Raw genomic sequence first — 18,049 nt, 5'->3', positions numbered from 1 at the left:
ATATATATATAGATAGATAGATAGATAGATAGATAGATATAGATATTTAATATTTTATTTTTATTTATTTTTTTATATTTAGTACTCACTGAAAAATAGTTGCAAGCATAAAGTCAGACACATTTCAATTTAAATAATACCAAAAAATACAATTAAATTAAATTAAATTAAATTAAAAAAATGCATTACAGTAATGACAATTTGGAGTAAAATGTAAATTTTTTAATTAAAATAATGTATAAGTAAAAATACAAATTAGTTAAATTTAATAAAAATAAAAGTAATAAAATAGTAATATAATTTCGAAAATAATACTAATAGATTTTGCTGCAATTACAGTAATTGGGATTCTAGCAAAAATAACCATATTGGCATAATAATTTTGGTTTACTGTTATTTTATTATTTTGCATGAATGTTTATATTTGTATATCCCGCTTTACTTTTAGCTACATTTTATTCAATTTTTGTAATGTTTCTTTTTTTAAATACTTAATTTTTTAATATTTCTATATACTTTATATTAATTTTTACCTCATTTTTAGTTTGACTTACTTTAGTATATCAAGTGAAACTAAATGAAAATGAGCTGAAATCGGTGTAGGTTTTTGGATATTTGTTTATTTCGAGACGAGTGTTTGAATCCATCGCTGACGGTACGAGTGTGTAAATGAGCGTCTGACGGCGTTTGTGAATCATGAAGACGCTCTGAAAGTAAAAGCGTTTCGGGAGACGGTTCGAACAGCATCTTTTGTCACCCGACTGTCCACCTCCATTAAAACGGCCTCAGACAAGCATGCCGTCTGAATATTTCACCGCAAAGCCAAACGTGCAAAAAGGGCCGTGTGCTTTACTCATGCTTCCATCATCCCATCATTCATTGTTCCTCAGAACTGTCCATCGACAGAAAACTGAACAGCTGACCTTGACCTGACCAGATTGTTTTTATTGGTATTTTTTATTTATATATTTTACATGTACATTTTTTGTAATTTTGTTGTTTTTTATTTCATTTTTATTTATTTATTTATTTTTATTTAAGTTTTAGCTTTAGTTTAGCACATAAAAGTGACACCAAATGAAAATGATAAATGTTGCTTTGGCAACTAGCTGAAATAAAATAAACATAACATTATTTCAATCTTTATGCATCTTTATTTTTATATATATATATTTAAATAACTTAATTTTCCATCAAAACATAATGTTTTTTTAATCTTTATTTTTATAGTTTTTATTTTTAACTAACTTAATTTTCATCCAAAACATGTCATTTGAAATCTTTATTTTTATATATTTTTTTATTTTTAAATAACTTAATTTTCCATCAAAACAATGCTATTTGAATCTTTATTTACATATTTTTTATTTTTAAATAACTTAATTTTAATGCGAGACAATGTTATTTGAATCTTTATTTTTAATATTCTAAGAACATTAAAATGTAATTTTTTCAGTTTGTGATTAAAACATTAAAAAAAACAATTCTTAGAAGTGCAAATAACATCATAAGGACGATCTGAGAATGTTTTAAGTACGTTTTGTCCTAACATTTATATAACTTTTAAAAAATATTAACGAAAGCTATGAGAATATTCCCTGTTAGGTAGCTTTTCTGAACTTGCTAAAAAGTCGGCATAACTATGGACATGATATCCCGCTGCCGTCTCGACTTCTGCTTCCACGTTTCTCTGACTCTTAATGGAGGCTTTTAAGCGCCGCAGGAGCAGAGTCTCAGCAGACGACGGACAATTTCCGTCTGCAGCTTCACGCTGGTCCTCCGAAGCGCTTTCAGACCTGTTTGAGCGCAGGATTCGCTGTGAGCGCTGTAATAAGTGCAGGTCGTGGTGTGATCTGATATCACATCATCTGTGTGTAACGTCTCATACGAGTGTTTTCAATAACACTCATATTTACATGCATTCACTCTGCGGAGGCTTTTATCCTCACTTTCTGCATTACACGCGACCCTTGACCAGAACGATCTGCTGAATAATGAAGAAGCTGCAGACATTATCATGACGAGCGCAAACACACATGAAGTGCTGCTGAGAATCACTCGGACGTGAGAGGAATCAGAGGAAGCAGACTCAAAAGGCAGGAGACATCAGGATACAATCTAGCGCTGCAGGTTTCTGAGCGAAGCAAACGATGTTTTCAGCGTGAGAGATCGGCTTTGTTCTTATCTTCAAAAGACATGAAGAGCGTTGCACCGGAGCAAACACAAAAGCACAAAACACTGACACGGCATTAACAGAGTCCAATCTGAACAGCGTCTCAGTTCAGTTACTTTTGACATCAGTCAAAGGACTCTTTTTAGCTTTGAGAGGGATTACATGATAATAATAAATAGAGATGCACCGATGTATCGGCCGATAATCGGTATCGACCGATAAAAGCTATTTTCTTCACTATCAATTATATCAGGGCCGATTATATCCTGTCAATCAAAAGGAGGAGGCCAAAACATGTCAAACTGCAACTCATACAGTGTGTGAAGAAAATATATTGTGGGCTGTCGAAATTAACCCGATAAAAACGCATTAACAGATTAAAAAATTAGCAACACTGAATATTACAAGTTGAATATAATAGCTCTGTTATTAATTTTAACCTTTAATATAACAGTAATGTAACAAATGAGAGGGTTCCCAGTATAGTTTACATCATAAGTTATAGGAGAGATTTTTTTTCTTAAGAAAATCAAACTATCGGTATCAGTATCGGCAGATATTCTGAATAATCGGTTATCTGTATTGGTGGAGAAATTCAGTATTGTGCATCTCTAATAATAATATTTATACTTGATATTGTTATTATTATACATTGTGATGATAATAATGTATATTTAATATTATTATTAATAATATTAATTATACTTTTATTTTTATTATTAAGATAAAAATTAAGTTAATTTACAAAAGAAAAAAAACGAAGAAAAAAATGCATTACTTGAAATAAAATACACATTAACTGAAATAAAATATTAAAAACTTAAACATTTCAGTTGAAGTGCTAAAATAACAAACTAAATAAATTAAAACTAAAAACTAAAACTTATAAAAATGACAAAAACACACAACACAATTAAAACTTTAACTTGAATTAAAGTGAAAATATAAAAATGGACAAAATCTAATTCAAAATAAACAAAACCTATAACAGTACATGAATGATGACTAAAAATAATTAAAATAACACTGAATACAACTGCACTGTAAAATAAAAAATAAATATTTCACCATACGTATATTAATAATGTAATAATAATAATAGGCATTAGCATTAATATTACATTTGTTGTTGTTATTGTTATTAAGACAGAAATTGTTCTATTGCAATACAACTACTGTAAAATAAAAAATATAATATTTGATTATATATACTTAATATATTACTATATTTACAAACACTTCTCAGTACAATAAGAGTTGTTGACAGATAGATAGATTGATTGATTGATTGATTGATTGATTGATTGATAGATAGATAGATAGATAGATAGATAGATAGATAGATAGATAGATAGCACTGCCTGTTTGGATTATGATTACTTTTAAAAATTATTATTATTTTGAACTTGCTATTGGAGCATTTCATATAAACCAAACAGCTCTAGTTCTGTAACAGCTTGTCTGGTGCTGATGCTGATGTGAGGGTCTGATGTGAATGAAGACGCACCTGACCGGTGCTCCGCGGCTCCGGGCCGGTTTCAGAAGGACTGTCACTGTGCTGTCGGTCTGATTCAGCGGCGTCTCCTGCTCGTATCCCGGCATACGCGGCGCTGTTATGATTGACAGGTGACATATGAGCACGTCAAACACACTCACACACACACACACACACGGCTGGCGCGGCTCTTACGTGAGATCTTGGTTGTGAACTGTGCGGTTTCGGGCGGCCCGTATCCTTTGACCGTACTGGCTCTGATGGTGAAGGAGTACGTGGATCCGGGATACAGACCCGCGAAGATGTGCGACGTCTCGTTGCTGAACTTCAGCATCTTCCCGCTCTGATTGGACAGATTGAACTCGGGGTCGAAGGAGCTGACGGCCTTATAGAAGATCTGCAGGCACAAAAACAGCACATCACAGGAGGAAGCCCCGCCCACAGCGCCATCTCATTGGTCCAAAGTCCCACTGCGCATTATTGTGAATATTCAGCATGAAATCCAAACGGACTCTGTTTATTTTCTTATTGTGAATGATTCAGCAGTGATGAACATTTCAACATTTTTTGTGCACAGAACTTTACAGAACTTCACCAGTACTCTGCCAAAATAAAAATATGAAAGGCTTGAGGGTTTGAAAATTAATTATTTAAGACATAAATATTGAAAATGATTAATATAACTTAATTCAATTTTAGAATACAATATATAGTAATATATTTCCATTTAACTTCTATAAAAATTAAAACAATATTAATAAAAATAAATTATAATAATAAAAATAAAATAATAATTAACATACATATTAAAAAGTATTTTTTTATTAATATAATGTCATTTTATTTTACAGTACAATTGTAATTTGCAACAGTAATATATTTCTGTCTTCATTTTTATAAGAGTTAAAATAATAATTACAATAAATTAATAATAATAATGTAACTTGCAGTTTAAAACAAAATAATATAATATAGAAAGATAATTTTATATTACAATAATATATTAATATAATTTATAGCAACAGTTACACATTTCTGTCTTCATTTTTCTAAGAGTTAAAACATAATGATAATTAATAAAAAATATAAATAAATAAAAATAATTAACAAATATTAGTATTGTAAATTGTGTAAAATAAAATTATAATAATATAATAACATTTAATTTTATTTTATAGTACAATTGCAATTTACAATAGTAATATATTTCTGTTTTCATTTTTATAATTATTTATTCATTATTATTATTATTCAACTTGATTGGGCTCCTAAAACACAAGTGTGAGTGTAATGTGGACAAAATAACACATTTAATTACAATAAAAAAGAGGTTTGAGGCGACTTTAAAGCTGCAAAGTCAAAATAAAACCCTTACTAAAAATATATATATATATATTATCTATTTACTTGCATGTCATGTGACCATTAACGGTTATCAGAAGATTGTGAACATGTGAATGTTTCATGAAATTATTTAAATATGAACTTAAATCTCAGGCGGGCTTCAAGTAAATATTTCATGTCTGAGGCGTTCGAAATCAAGTGTTTGTCTTGAGCTTCAGAACGCAATAACACACGATTCAGAGCAATCACAATTAGAGGAAGCGGCTGTGAAGTAACGAGGAAGCGTTTCTGCGTTTGATGTTTTATGATGATGGAGACTCACTTTTGTTCTCTCTGATTCTCTTCTGCTCTCTCGAGATGAGAGCCAGACGGCCCGCGCTTCTAATATAACTTAATGAAAAGTAGCTTAGGGGCTTGATTTGAATAAATCATTCAGCTGCTAATGGGCGGCGCGGATAATGCCACTCTATTCAGAGTCCAATTTAAGGCCACAAAGGGAGCGGCGAAGGGACTCATGCTAGTCTAAGACAGGTAGATGGATAGACGCCAACACTGATCCGCACGGGGAAACCGATAATGCCGATAAATAATAATATGCAAACAATTCAGAAAACATCCCAGGCGGCTCTTTATTCTGGACGAGCTGCTGAGCTACTCTGCATTTATTAAACGTCTGGTTTATTCTCTCTCTAAAAGCTCTAATCAGTAAATGCATGGAAGTTGCACGTCTTGAGCTTCAGAACGCAATAACACACGATTCAGAGCAATCACAATTAGAGGAAGCGGCTGTGAAGTAACGAGGAAGCGTTTCTGCGTTTGATGTTTTATGATGATGGAGACTCACTTTTGTTCTCTCTGATTCTCTTCTGCTCTCTCGAGATGAGAGCCAGACGGCCCGCGCTTCTAATATAACTTAATGAAAAGTAGCTGAGGGGCTTGATTTGAATAAATCATTCAGCTGCTAATGGGCGGCGCGGATAATGCCACTCTATTCAGAGTCCAATTTAAGGCCACAAAGGGAGCGGCGATGCTAGTCTAAGACAGGTAGATGGATAGACGCCAACACTGATCCGCACGGGGAAACCGATAATGCCGATAAATAATAATATGCAAACAATTCAGAAAACATCCCAGGCGGCTCTTTATTCTGGACGAGCTGCTGAGCTACTCTGCATTTATTAAACGTCTGGTTTATTCTCTCTCTAAAAGCTCTAATCAGTAAATGCATGGAAGTTGCACCTGTAAAAGACATCATTCATGGATGTGTTTGCTCATTCAGTATTCTGTCTACTAATAGGTGCTTTGTTTGACACATTTACCATGTTTACACGTAAAGTGTATTGTTTCTATGTGGTACCAAATGGAATTGCAAAATTTTGTCTACTTTCTAGCATGTCTCAAAAACTCAACTACCATTGGTCGGGCAATCAGATAGCTCCACCCCAAATGCACGCTATTGGTCGAGCTAGGGGTTTTCAAACTGGGTTGCAGGGAAAAGTTTAGAGGAAAAAATAATAATAATAATAAATACTAAATAAAAATTATTACTCAAATAAATAAATATATTAAAATATTTAAATGAATAAATAATCAAATGACTAAACATATAGTAAATAAATAAATATATTAAAATAAATTAAAATAAACTAATAAATAATACAAATTATATTAAAATAATTTGATAAATAAAAATCATATTAAACAAGTAAACAATAAAAATTATATTAAAATAAATAATAAATTATTTTATTAAAAAAAAACAGTACAGTAAAAAAATAAATAACTTGTTGTAACTTAACAGAAACTAAATATTTATAAATCGGTGTAGTATATATCTATATCTTTATCCACGAAAATATATAGCTGTCTCACATCAGGGTTATCACATACTAAAATTATTAAAACTTTAGTAAAATTTAAAATGGAAATGGAAAATCTAAAAATAAAAACATATTTTTATTTCAGGCATGTTGCCAAGGAAAGAATTAAAACTGAAATAGAAATGTATAAAATCTAAATAGACATTAATAAATAAATAAATATTCATTACAAAAACACAACAAAATTACAAAAACTTCAATAAAATTTAAGGCTACGTTTAAGGCCCCGGAGGCCTGACCCCAGATCAGGACATTTATCGGGATCACAGTGCTGCTCCATCATTACTGTGTTTCTGAGCAAAGCACTTAACCCAGAATGCACTGGGGCGACTCGCTGTCTGTGCAATTACTGCACCGCACGTCACTGCAGCTAAACGACTGCACCTACATCACCTCAACCCCGCAGAAACGCTCCGCACCGGCACAAACGCACGGGAGCTTCCCGAAATGCCACGGAGGAGCGATCCTGCTGGAAGTCGAGCGACTCTAATGAGGCAGAAAGCTTTGTTTGGTCCTTCTCCCTTTAGCAAGCGGCACCGATCGCAGCCCTGACACGTCCTTGAAGCCGAGCGCGATGACAGAATGTAATTTCATAACGTGAATCTGACAGCTTAATTGGTCGCATTTCCACAAATGAAGTTCTGCAACAATGAGTCGTTTGAGCGGCGCTTTGTTCCGAGTTTCCAGCCGCAGAATGAGTCACGCGCTTCAGAAATCATCACAAAATGAGCACACAATGTAACAGCCAAAATACACTGTGTGCTTCAATAATAGACGGACTGAAACGGCGCTCGCGACACTTTTCACTTCCATAATGCAATGCACTCTGAGTCTCTGAAGGCCTTGCATTTTATAGATGTGAGTTTATTTGAGCTAAATATGCACCATATGACATATTCATTATCATTTTACTGTTCTTTTATATCTATGTTTGAATAAATCCGTCAAGTTTTTGTGACAGTCACCATTTAAATGTTTATATTTCAAAAAACGAATTGAAGTAGAAATATAATTATGTGATTTAAAGCTAATATGACAAAAAAACTTTATTGAGTAGACTTTAAGGGTTTGTATTAGGGCTGTCAATTGATTAAAACATTAATCGCAACTTATTCGTTTCGAACTTATAAAAAACAAATTTTTATTTGTCCTAAATGTACCTTAAATTAATACTTTTTAAGTTTTTAATACTCTAATTAACATGGGCATGGACAAATATGGATGCTTTATGCAAATTAATGTTTATTATTAGCGTAACCATTCTCAATATCGAGCATAAAGAATCCAGATATAGGCTTTCACAAAAACAAAGTTTTTAAAACTATTTTTAAGAAGGTGAATCAAAAGTCAAAAGTATAAATTATTCTATTAATTTAAACAATTATTATCAATTAATTATTATATTAAATAACATAATTATATTTTACTGGCTTAATTGTTTAGATTTTTATAATGCATTATCTTATTATCGATCTGTTCACATTTACAGCTGCGCGTAGCTGCATAAAAACATGGGTGAATGTTCGCATTGGTCTGAACAAAAACAGCAGACCGGTTTATTGAAAATGCTAATTCATTCTCTGCCAGCAGGTGGCGCTGTCGGAACGGCAGAAACATAGCGGTTTCTCTGACTGTAAACAAAACAGCGCAGCAGCAGACTTTGAAACATGCAGCGCTCATATTTATTTATTCAATGAAATCATCACCTTCTGAAGTTTAATCTCACATTAAGTCATATCGCAATTCTGGTCTTTCCGTCCCCAAATTAAAGACCTCTTGAAATCATAAATAATACTTTCTTTTACCATTTAAGACTTTTTATGGCCTTAAATATGATACAACTAAATTTAAGACCTTTTAAGACCCCGTGGAAACCCTGAAACAGAAAATGCGCGCTGCATTAATCGCGCGTTAATAGAATTAGTGCCGTTAAAATGAATTTGCGTTCTTAACGCGTTAATTTTGACAGCCCTAGTTTCTATACAAATCAGCAAATTTCAGGTACTCTCAGGTATATTTTACAGCATTAGTTTTTTTTTTTTCCTTGAGAGAATTTGCCATGTCCTGTACCTGATATATATCCAAAACAATCAATACTGAATCGAAATCGAATCGCAAGCTTGTGAAGGATAATCGAATCGAATCAAAACCCGGCTCTAGATCTTATAAGATGTTAGGCTGGGCAAGAGATGACTCCGTCTCGTCTCGTCTCGTCTCGTTCCTGTAGGAGGCTGTAATTGTTGCAGCGGCTCTTTTCTAATGGAATCTCTCGGCACTGCTGACCTGAGCGGCGTTTAAAGCGCCGGCTGCTTACAGATCTAAAGGTTATTCGTTTAGATTTATTAGTCAATTAAGCGAGTGTAGAGAATGACATACGGAAGATGAATGCCGAAGCTTGAAGGAATCGGGACTCACTTCATACTGTTTGATTATGCCGTACGTCTGGAGCGGTTCTCTCCATCGGAGGGCGATCTTCTCCTCGTATGTGTTTCCTTGGATGGACTCCTGCGGAACGGCGCCGGGAACTGGAAAAGAAAAGACGGAGACCGATCAGAGTCTGCTGATCAAACCCGTATCGATCTGAAGAGACACCGAAGAGCTTTAAATCAATATTCTCTCGTATTCAATATGTCATAGCAAAATGAACGGCCTCCATGCATGAGAAGGTTTATTCATCTATTCAGTCGAAGGAATATGGAAGTTTGTTGTTCCTTGACCTCTGAACATCTCCAGAGGTTCGAGCTTCGGTCTTGACTGCAGGCTTGTTGTGTTTTCACATGTTTCCTCATAAATATTGGAATGGACTCTATTGTCTAATAAAAATAACACACACTTAACTCTCAAATCTCACACGAACAAGAACTGAAGCCATTCATTAATGCAAACGGAATTAAGTTCAACACGAATGATCTTGTTCCTGATGAAATCGGTGTTTTCACATGGTTTTATTGAAAGTAAATTCAAAAGAGCAAGAATATTTAATAAATTAAACTAGAATCATGTCTGAGGCTACAGCAAATCATAAAAATACCAAAATAGATATTTTTTGGGAAAAAAAAAAGTTTTATAAAAGAAAAGTCAATGTTTTTCATATGGACTCTTAATATCACATTAACATAAATGATTATAAAGCGGAGAGTTCCGGTGCTTGACTCTGATTGGCTGAGCCGCGTTCGAAGCTGTTGTAAATGACGCTACAAAGTAACACACACCTTTGTTTACATTTGTGTGTTGCTCGGCAACCACTTTGTTGAGCTACATTGTTTGGTGGAAGAACACTGTGTTTATTAATATCATTACACTTTATTTGCTCTGTTTTATTTTGTGAAACCTTACTACGTATATGGAATAACCGTTTTATAAAAGCAGTAACCCCCGTGAAGCCGTGGTTTACAGTGAATTTATAACCGCTAAGGGGGTATATATTATAACTCCGCTTCACGTCGTACCCCACTGTAAACCACGGCTTCACGGGGGTTATTGCTTTTTTAGAAGTATTTTTTTTGTTATGTCTGACGCTGCCGTCAAATCATATAAAATACAGTTGAAATGCAGTTTTGTTAATAAAAAGGATGCTCGTGACTGACCGTCCTCGTCGGTGAGCACGTCGAGCTCGTCGCTCTCTTTGACTCCCTCGCGGTTGCGCAGCAGCAGTTTAATGCTGACGTTGGTGTAGGGCTGCAGGCTGCGGATGGTGTGCTGCGGCGCGGCGCTCAGAGTATCGTAGCACGTCTCCTCGCGCGTCTCCTCTTTGCCGTTAGCCGTGTAGCGGTACTGCACCGTCAGATTGTAGCTGTAGCAGCGCGTCACGTTGTATCCGAACGGCTCCCAGCGCACCGTCAACTGCTTGGATTTGATGTCTACGACCTGCAGCCATCGAGGGCCGTGCATGGGATCTGAAACACAGGAGAAACGGTTGCATTGTAAAAGCACAAAAAGCTCTGATATCAAAGACACAAACACTATTTAATCGACTGCATTTAATGTAAATGTGACTGTATCATCTCGGTCAGTTATTATAGTTAACTAAAACTAAAATCATACAAAATATTTTAGTTACCTGAAATGTTAAATGAAACGACAAATAAAATATAAAAAAATGTAACATTTTATTTCAGCTAGTTTCAAATTTCAAATTTTTAGACATATCAAAAAACAACAAAATCACTAAATTAAATTGGAAAATATAAAAATTAAGACTAATTTAAAATATTAACTAAAACTATAATAATATCTTAATGATACTAAAATAACACTGGCCTACAGAAGTCATTTTTAAATTAAATACTCCTAGTTTTTCTACTATAAATATATATATATATTTTTGTACTATAAAATGTGTTTGTGTGTGTGTATATATATAGATAGATAGATAGATATATATATAGATATATATATATTATAATTCTAATTATTAATTATTACAATTATTATTGTATTATTGATAATATTTATAATTAATTAAATATTGATGATTTTGAGGGCTGTGCATGAGATTGTGAAAGAAAGGAGAAAATTAATTTATTAAAATAAAACTAGTAATTTTCATGACAATATTATTTACTTTAATAACAAAACAAAAAATATTGCATTACAGTAATGAGAATTTAGGGGTAAAATGTTTTTAATTGTCAAATTGTTTTTCTTTTTTTTAATGCAAAATATAATTTTTGATTTTTGAGCCAATATGACGCGGATATTTTTTGTGCAGTTCACCTAATTATCCCTACTTTGATACTGCATTTATTATACGGCAAAGAAAAATGTGTTTGTGTGTGTGTGTGTGTATATATATAGATAGATAGATATATATATAGATATATATATATTATAATTCTAATTATTAATTATTACAATTATTATTGTATTATTGATAATATTTATAATTAATTAAATATTGATGATTTTGAGGGCTGTGCATGAGATTGTGAAAGAAAGGAGAAAATTAATTTATTAAAATAAAACTAGTAATTTTCATGACAATATTATTTACTTTAATAACAAAACAAAAAATATTGCATTACAGTAATGATAATTTAGGGGTAAAATGTTTTTAATTGTCAAATTGTTTTTCTTTTTTTTAATGCAAAATATAATTTTTGATTTTTGAGCCAATATGACGCGGATATTTTTTGTGCAGTTCACCTAATTATCCCTACTTTGATACTGCATTTATTATACGGCAAAGAAAGATTTTTCCCCGACAGACAAGTGTTTTGAAGCGATGCTAGAGCTTACAGTAAAGCACATTTGTGCTGTCTGGGCTTCAACTCTAATGAAACCTCTGCTCCTCGGCTCCGTAACACGATCAATTTAATTCTGGGTTCAATCTGAGCAGCACTTCAGTGCAACTCAGCGTTTCACACACATTCCCTGGCATTACAGCGGCGATCCGACGCAATCTGACGCTCCTGATGAGCAACCTGCTCCGTTCCCACAGAGACGGACCGATGGCACACAAGCTATTCATAGCAGGGGTTCTGCAGGCTTCATGAAGCTAGATGTAAGACTTTTCTAAGACCAAGTAAAGAAAATGTACAGAATAAATTGAAGGGAACAAATGTATATCTTAATCCATATTTTGGTCTTGTTTTCCAGTGCAAATGTCTAAAGATGATTAAGTCAAGATACATTTACTTAAGAAGCAAAATGATAAAGTCTTGTTTTATGCAAAATTGATCAAAATGAAGTTAGTTTATGATTTTAAAAGAAATATCAGAAAAATCAACTTAACCCTCTGATTCTGCTTTAGAGCTTACAGTAAAGCACATTTGTGCTGTCTGGGCTTCAACTCTAATGAAACCTCTGCTCCTCGGCTCCGTAACACGATCAATTTAATTCTGGGTTCAATCTGAGCAGCACTTCAGTGCAACTCAGCGTTTCACACACATTCCCTGGCATTACAGCGGCGATCCGACGCAATCTGACGCTCCTGATGAGCAACCTGCTCCGTTCCCACAGAGACGGACCGATGGCACACAAGCTATTCATAGCAGGGGTTCTGCAGGCTTCATGAAGCTAGATGTAAGACTTTTCTAAGACCAAGTAAAGAAAATGTACAGAATAAATTGAAGGGAACAAATGTATATCTTAATCCATATTTTGGTCTTGTTTTCCAGTGCAAATGTCTAAAGATGATTAAGTCAAGATACATTTACTTAAGAAGCAAAATGATAAAGTCTTGTTTTATGCGAAATTGATCAAAATGAAGTTAGTTTATGATTTTAAAAGAAATATCAGAAAAATCAACTTAACCCTCTGATTCTGCTCACGTAGCTATTCAAAATGACCATTTATTTATTTATTTATCTATCTATATATTTATTTATTTAATGAATGTACTATATTTTGATCCATTTATTATTACCTGTTACTTTTAATTACCTATATTACTTTTTGAGCATAGACCTGAAACTGTTGTAAATCTTGGAAGAAGACTTAAGTTTGGTCTCTTTCTAAAGAAGACGCGTGGCAAAAAAATAAAAAGTAAATTATTATTGTTATGAAAAATGCACAAAAATACCATTTTCAAATATCACATGAAATATATTTTCAAAAACATGTTTTACTCTAAAACTTGGAGAAAATCCATAAATCCAATCATGTTGTGCTCCAAATTTGAAGTTGATATCACAAAACATGAGATTTTGTTTGAGTGCAGTACCAAACGTTTCCACTAGATGAAATTCACTTTCCATTCGTTTCCAATGCGTAATTTTTTACCAAATTTACCAAGTTTCAGACCATTCCAATAAAATAAAAAAACGACTAGATTTTTCGGTCAAAAATGACTGCAGAGCAACAGAGGGTTAAATGAAGACGCATTTACTAAAAAGTCAGTGGGTTCAGAAAAATCAACTTGATTTATTTAATATTTATATTGATATTTGTTCTTGTTTTAAGCACAAACCCACTTCATTTTGTTCAATTTCTCAGAAAGCAAGACTTCATGTGGTCATTGTGCATCTCCAGTAAATGTGTCTTTAGATATTCGTACTGAAAAACAAAACAGAAAAACTGAGGAAGAGAGACATTCAATGCATAGCTGTCTCATGCATTAAGGATTTAAATTGTGCACGGGTGAAATAAGACTTTAAGACCCTCAGAAAGTCTGTCGTGCTGAAGCTGTGGACGTCAAACGCAGAATCAACCGTGTGTTTTAGTAAAGCACGACGCAGAGCACAGTCTGTGAGGGAAACGAAGCGAAGGCTGATCTTTATTCGGCGCGTGTGTGGCTGCAGATTAAAACACGGCTCTGGAAACACCTTTTAATCAGCGGCTTGTAAGAAACACTGGAGGTGAGAGCTGAACAGACTCCGAGACGGGACGCATTAATCACTCAAACACAGGCCGTTCGGCTCAAATGAAGCTCTTTGTGGAGCCTCTCAATTACTTCTCACTCAAACACACGCTTAACAAGACACTAATGAGACGCCGCACATCTACAGTATTCAGGCGCTCCTGCAAAAACGGCTTGTTAGAGTTGAACTGCCATCCATTTTTCTGAAGGAAACAGATTGTGGTTCATCTTTAACAAGCCTGAGATAATAGGCATTATTATGTGACATATCGGAGCCGTTTTGCACAAAGCATTAGCTGACGGATTCCATACAAAGCAGCTTGAATCTCTGAAGCAATGAGATGCTTTGGACAATACGCTCGAGGTAAACCAATCAGATGTGAATCTCTTCATTCTGAAAGTAAGCGGTTTGATTAGGATGATGCCGGTGAAGGAGCATCCACATATATTATTTATATGCATGTATGTATACAAATATACATATATGTGACGAATAGCATCTAAAAAAATTTTTTTCTTGTCTCGAAAATATGTTTAAATATATATATATATACTGTATATGTTATAAATAAATATACAGCTTATATCATCTCAAAAATAATATATATGATTTATTATAGTTAACTAAGAATAAAACCACAAGAAAAAAATTAGTTATTTGTGTGTGTGTGTGTGTGTGTGTGTGCAGCATCAGTCCTACCGGAGTGTGTCTCAGTCCAGTGCGTCTCGGCCGTTTCGCTGCAGGACACGCGTCACATGACCACCTGTGTCATGCAAGAGTAATCAAACATAACATTCATTAACATTTGCATGACCTGCATAAACTCAACCGTAACAGTAATAACATCTCATATAGACCGAAGGGATGTGCATTATTTTACAGTCTGTGTAAAAGAAAGTCCTGGATAATATAAAGTAACTACATTGTTAGGTTAGGTTCAGAGTTAGTACTAACTTATAACCCAGTTAACGTAAGTACATATACATGCAGAACAGGACTGTAAAATAAATGCTACCGACTGAAGTGTAAAATGTGTAATTGTGCATAAACGCACAGATCAAAAACACAATTAGTCAAATGACCAAAAATTATATGCATTGTATTTTATGCATTCAGATATTGATCTGTGCTGGAAACAGGGATATTAAATAAATAAAACTAAAGTCAGAAAAGAACATTTTTATGACTTCAAATAAAATAAACATTAAGTGAAAAAATTATTTTAATATTAAATTAAATATTTCAGCTAGTTGCAAAGGCAACATTTATGATTTTCATTTAGTTGAAGTACTAAAATAACTTAAACTGAATAAACTAAATCTAAAAACATAATGTCACGTTACGGTGAGATAAATGAAGATGAATGCAAATAGTCTTTAATAAATCCACACAAGGGTAAATCCAGGACAGAACAGGCAGGAGACGAACGTAGTAGACCGGACAAACACACACTGCACAGACTAGGGCTTAAATACATGAGATGACGAGGACAATAAACAAGACACACCTGAACCAAATGACACAATCAACGGGAGATGTATGTGTGTGTGTGTGTGTGTGTGTTCTGATCCAGACGGACCGTCGTTCTGCAGTGAATCTGCTGATGCTGCTGAGTCAGCGCTCTGGGGTCCTGATGATGGACGAGCGTCTGTCCGTCTGACTGGCTGTCATCTTCTCTTGTGTTTCTCACAGGCGTCTCACACACGCTTTCAGACCATGAGTGATGAGTCTCCGTTACAGACGCGCCTCACCACTGTGAGTACAACACACACACACACACACACACACACACACACACAGGAACATCATGAGAAATTTCCAGAAGACTTTTCAAATAACTTTTTACAATTTTTCTGGTGTTTATTTACTAAAAACTAAATGTACAAGAAGTTAAAAGAAACAGACCCCCCCCCCAAAATAACCAAATCGATTATCGGAAAGGTCTTGATTTCCCTCATAGAAATGAATGGGTAACTCTGATAATGAAGCCGCTGTTTTTGCCGTTTTCCTGCAGAACATCAGTGTGAGAAACTGCAGACCAAGTGTTTTCGGCCTCTTCTGGCACTTCTCTGTTTGGAAACTCAGTGAGAGAAAATCTGTTTCTTCCCAAGTTCATTCTGTATGGACGAGAAAACATGACCAGCTTGTGTTATTGGGTGTGTTCAAAATCACGGCATCCCACCGTCAGCAAAACCTGTGAAAGACAGAAATTACTTTTATACTGACCAAACGATATTTTCTATCCCCTTAACCCTACCCTAACCCTAAACTTACAGAAAGCCTGTTTGCATCGGTACACTTTCAGATAAACATAATTTACTATTTTTAATTATTTTTCCCTCGTGGGGACCGCAGGTTTTCAATTTCAGGTTTTACTATCCTTGTGGGGACATTTGGTCACACACACACAAACAAACTCACTCTCACTCACAAATAAACAAACACACACACACACTCTCTCTCTCTCTCATACACTCTCACACACACACTCTCACACACACACACACACACACACCACACACACACGCACACGCACACACTCACACTCACACTCACACACACACACACTCACACACACACACTCACACACACACTCACACACACACACACTCTCACACACACACACTGAAGGGAGCAATCTGCACTCTTTTAAAATGCTCAACTCACAGGTTATGTTCACAATAGCATTCAATGTACTAATCAACTTTAATATTTATATAGAAATTTTAAATGATTTTTAACATTAAACAAATATCTAGCTAAATAATAACTCTATATTTATATAAATGCTATTTTACATAATAACATTATATTATACAAATAACATGAAATAATAATATATTAAACAATAATTTAATAATCATAAAAATTAAAGAACATTAATCAAATATATTTAAAAGTGTTAAATGATATTTTATATATATATAAAACATTTTATACTTATTTCTGTAAGTATACTTTATTTTTAGTATATAAATAAAAATGCAATAAATTATACATGTTAAATCATATTTAAGATTAAGCACAAATATATAAATATATAGATAAATAATAGAATAAATGCTTTAAATATTTTATATTTAAAACATTCATATTAAAACATTTCAAAACTTGAGTTCATATTCAAATATTTTAAATATTTCCGTTTCATGATATTTTACATACATACATACAGATATATATATATTTTTCTACACTCATATCAATATAATATTACATTCCTAATATTAAGAGTGATGTGGCTAGCATTTACATTCATTCTGCTATACGAGCAGCCTTCCTGCAATCGCTGTCCTCTAAAGACTCTCCGTCCTCTCAGCGTTTAAGCCGCTAACTATCTAAAGCACGTCATATTTGAACACATCAGTGAACTGAATGGCATTTTTCTCCGTGACCCCTCTGACCTTCTGCTTAATGGCTCTGCTATATACCTGATATATATCAGAAACACAAAAAGACCAACCGAGTCTTTTTTTTTACCGAGTCTGACGCGGTAAATGGAGGGTGCAGGGTCAAGGTCGAGCCTCACAGCGGGACGGATGAATCTGATCTGCTGCAGCGACACCGGCCATAAACTCCACCACGGCTGACAGGAACGCCACGCTTTTATCTAGAACTCCAACGCTGTGCTAAAAAATAACGGCTTCGAAAGTTAAACTGGAGATAGACGTGAGCAGATCCTCATAAAAAACAACGCTTGTGGTCAATTCAGCAGCTTTTCCCATCGCTAGCGCTGAGTAATAGCATTTCAGCTGTGTGTGTGTGAGTGAGTGTGTGTATGTGTGTGTGAGTGTGTGTGTGTGTGTGAGTGAATGTGAGTGTGTGTGTGTGTGTGTGTGTGTGTGAGAGAGTGTGT

At 34.1% G+C, this 18,049-nt stretch overlaps 1 protein-coding gene and 1 long non-coding RNA gene across 2 annotated transcripts in view; both read right to left on the bottom strand.

The window, feature by feature from the left end:
* Nucleotides 1-18,049, bottom strand: part of LOC107566921 (receptor-type tyrosine-protein phosphatase mu-like) — a 181,706-nt gene that overhangs the window by 122,736 nt on the left and 40,921 nt on the right. Inside the window, exons 6-9 of the mRNA XM_016252498.1 lie at nucleotides 10,480-10,788; nucleotides 9,308-9,417; nucleotides 3,864-4,065; nucleotides 3,681-3,783 (exon numbers count right to left, since the gene is read on the bottom strand). Coding sequence (XP_016107984.1) covers nucleotides 3,681-3,783; nucleotides 3,864-4,065; nucleotides 9,308-9,417; nucleotides 10,480-10,788 — 724 coding nt within the window. The remainder of the gene's footprint in view (nucleotides 1-3,680; nucleotides 3,784-3,863; nucleotides 4,066-9,307; nucleotides 9,418-10,479; nucleotides 10,789-18,049) is intronic.
* LOC107566926 (uncharacterized) lies at nucleotides 14,861-16,434 on the bottom strand. Its single transcript, XR_001606569.1, has 3 exons — nucleotides 16,169-16,434; nucleotides 15,773-15,946; nucleotides 14,861-14,956 (listed from the first exon to the last, which is right to left on the bottom strand). It is a non-coding gene; the product is annotated as an uncharacterized lncRNA (long non-coding RNA).

Source organism: Sinocyclocheilus grahami, unplaced genomic scaffold, assembly GCF_001515645.1.
Source record: "Sinocyclocheilus grahami isolate Dianchi unplaced genomic scaffold, SAMN03320097.WGS_v1.1 scaffold1113.1, whole genome shotgun sequence".
Classification (NCBI taxonomy): Eukaryota; Metazoa; Chordata; class Actinopteri; order Cypriniformes; family Cyprinidae; genus Sinocyclocheilus; species Sinocyclocheilus grahami.
The sequence above is the reverse complement of the archived record's forward strand: the minus strand, read 5'-3'. Positions and strand labels throughout refer to the sequence as shown.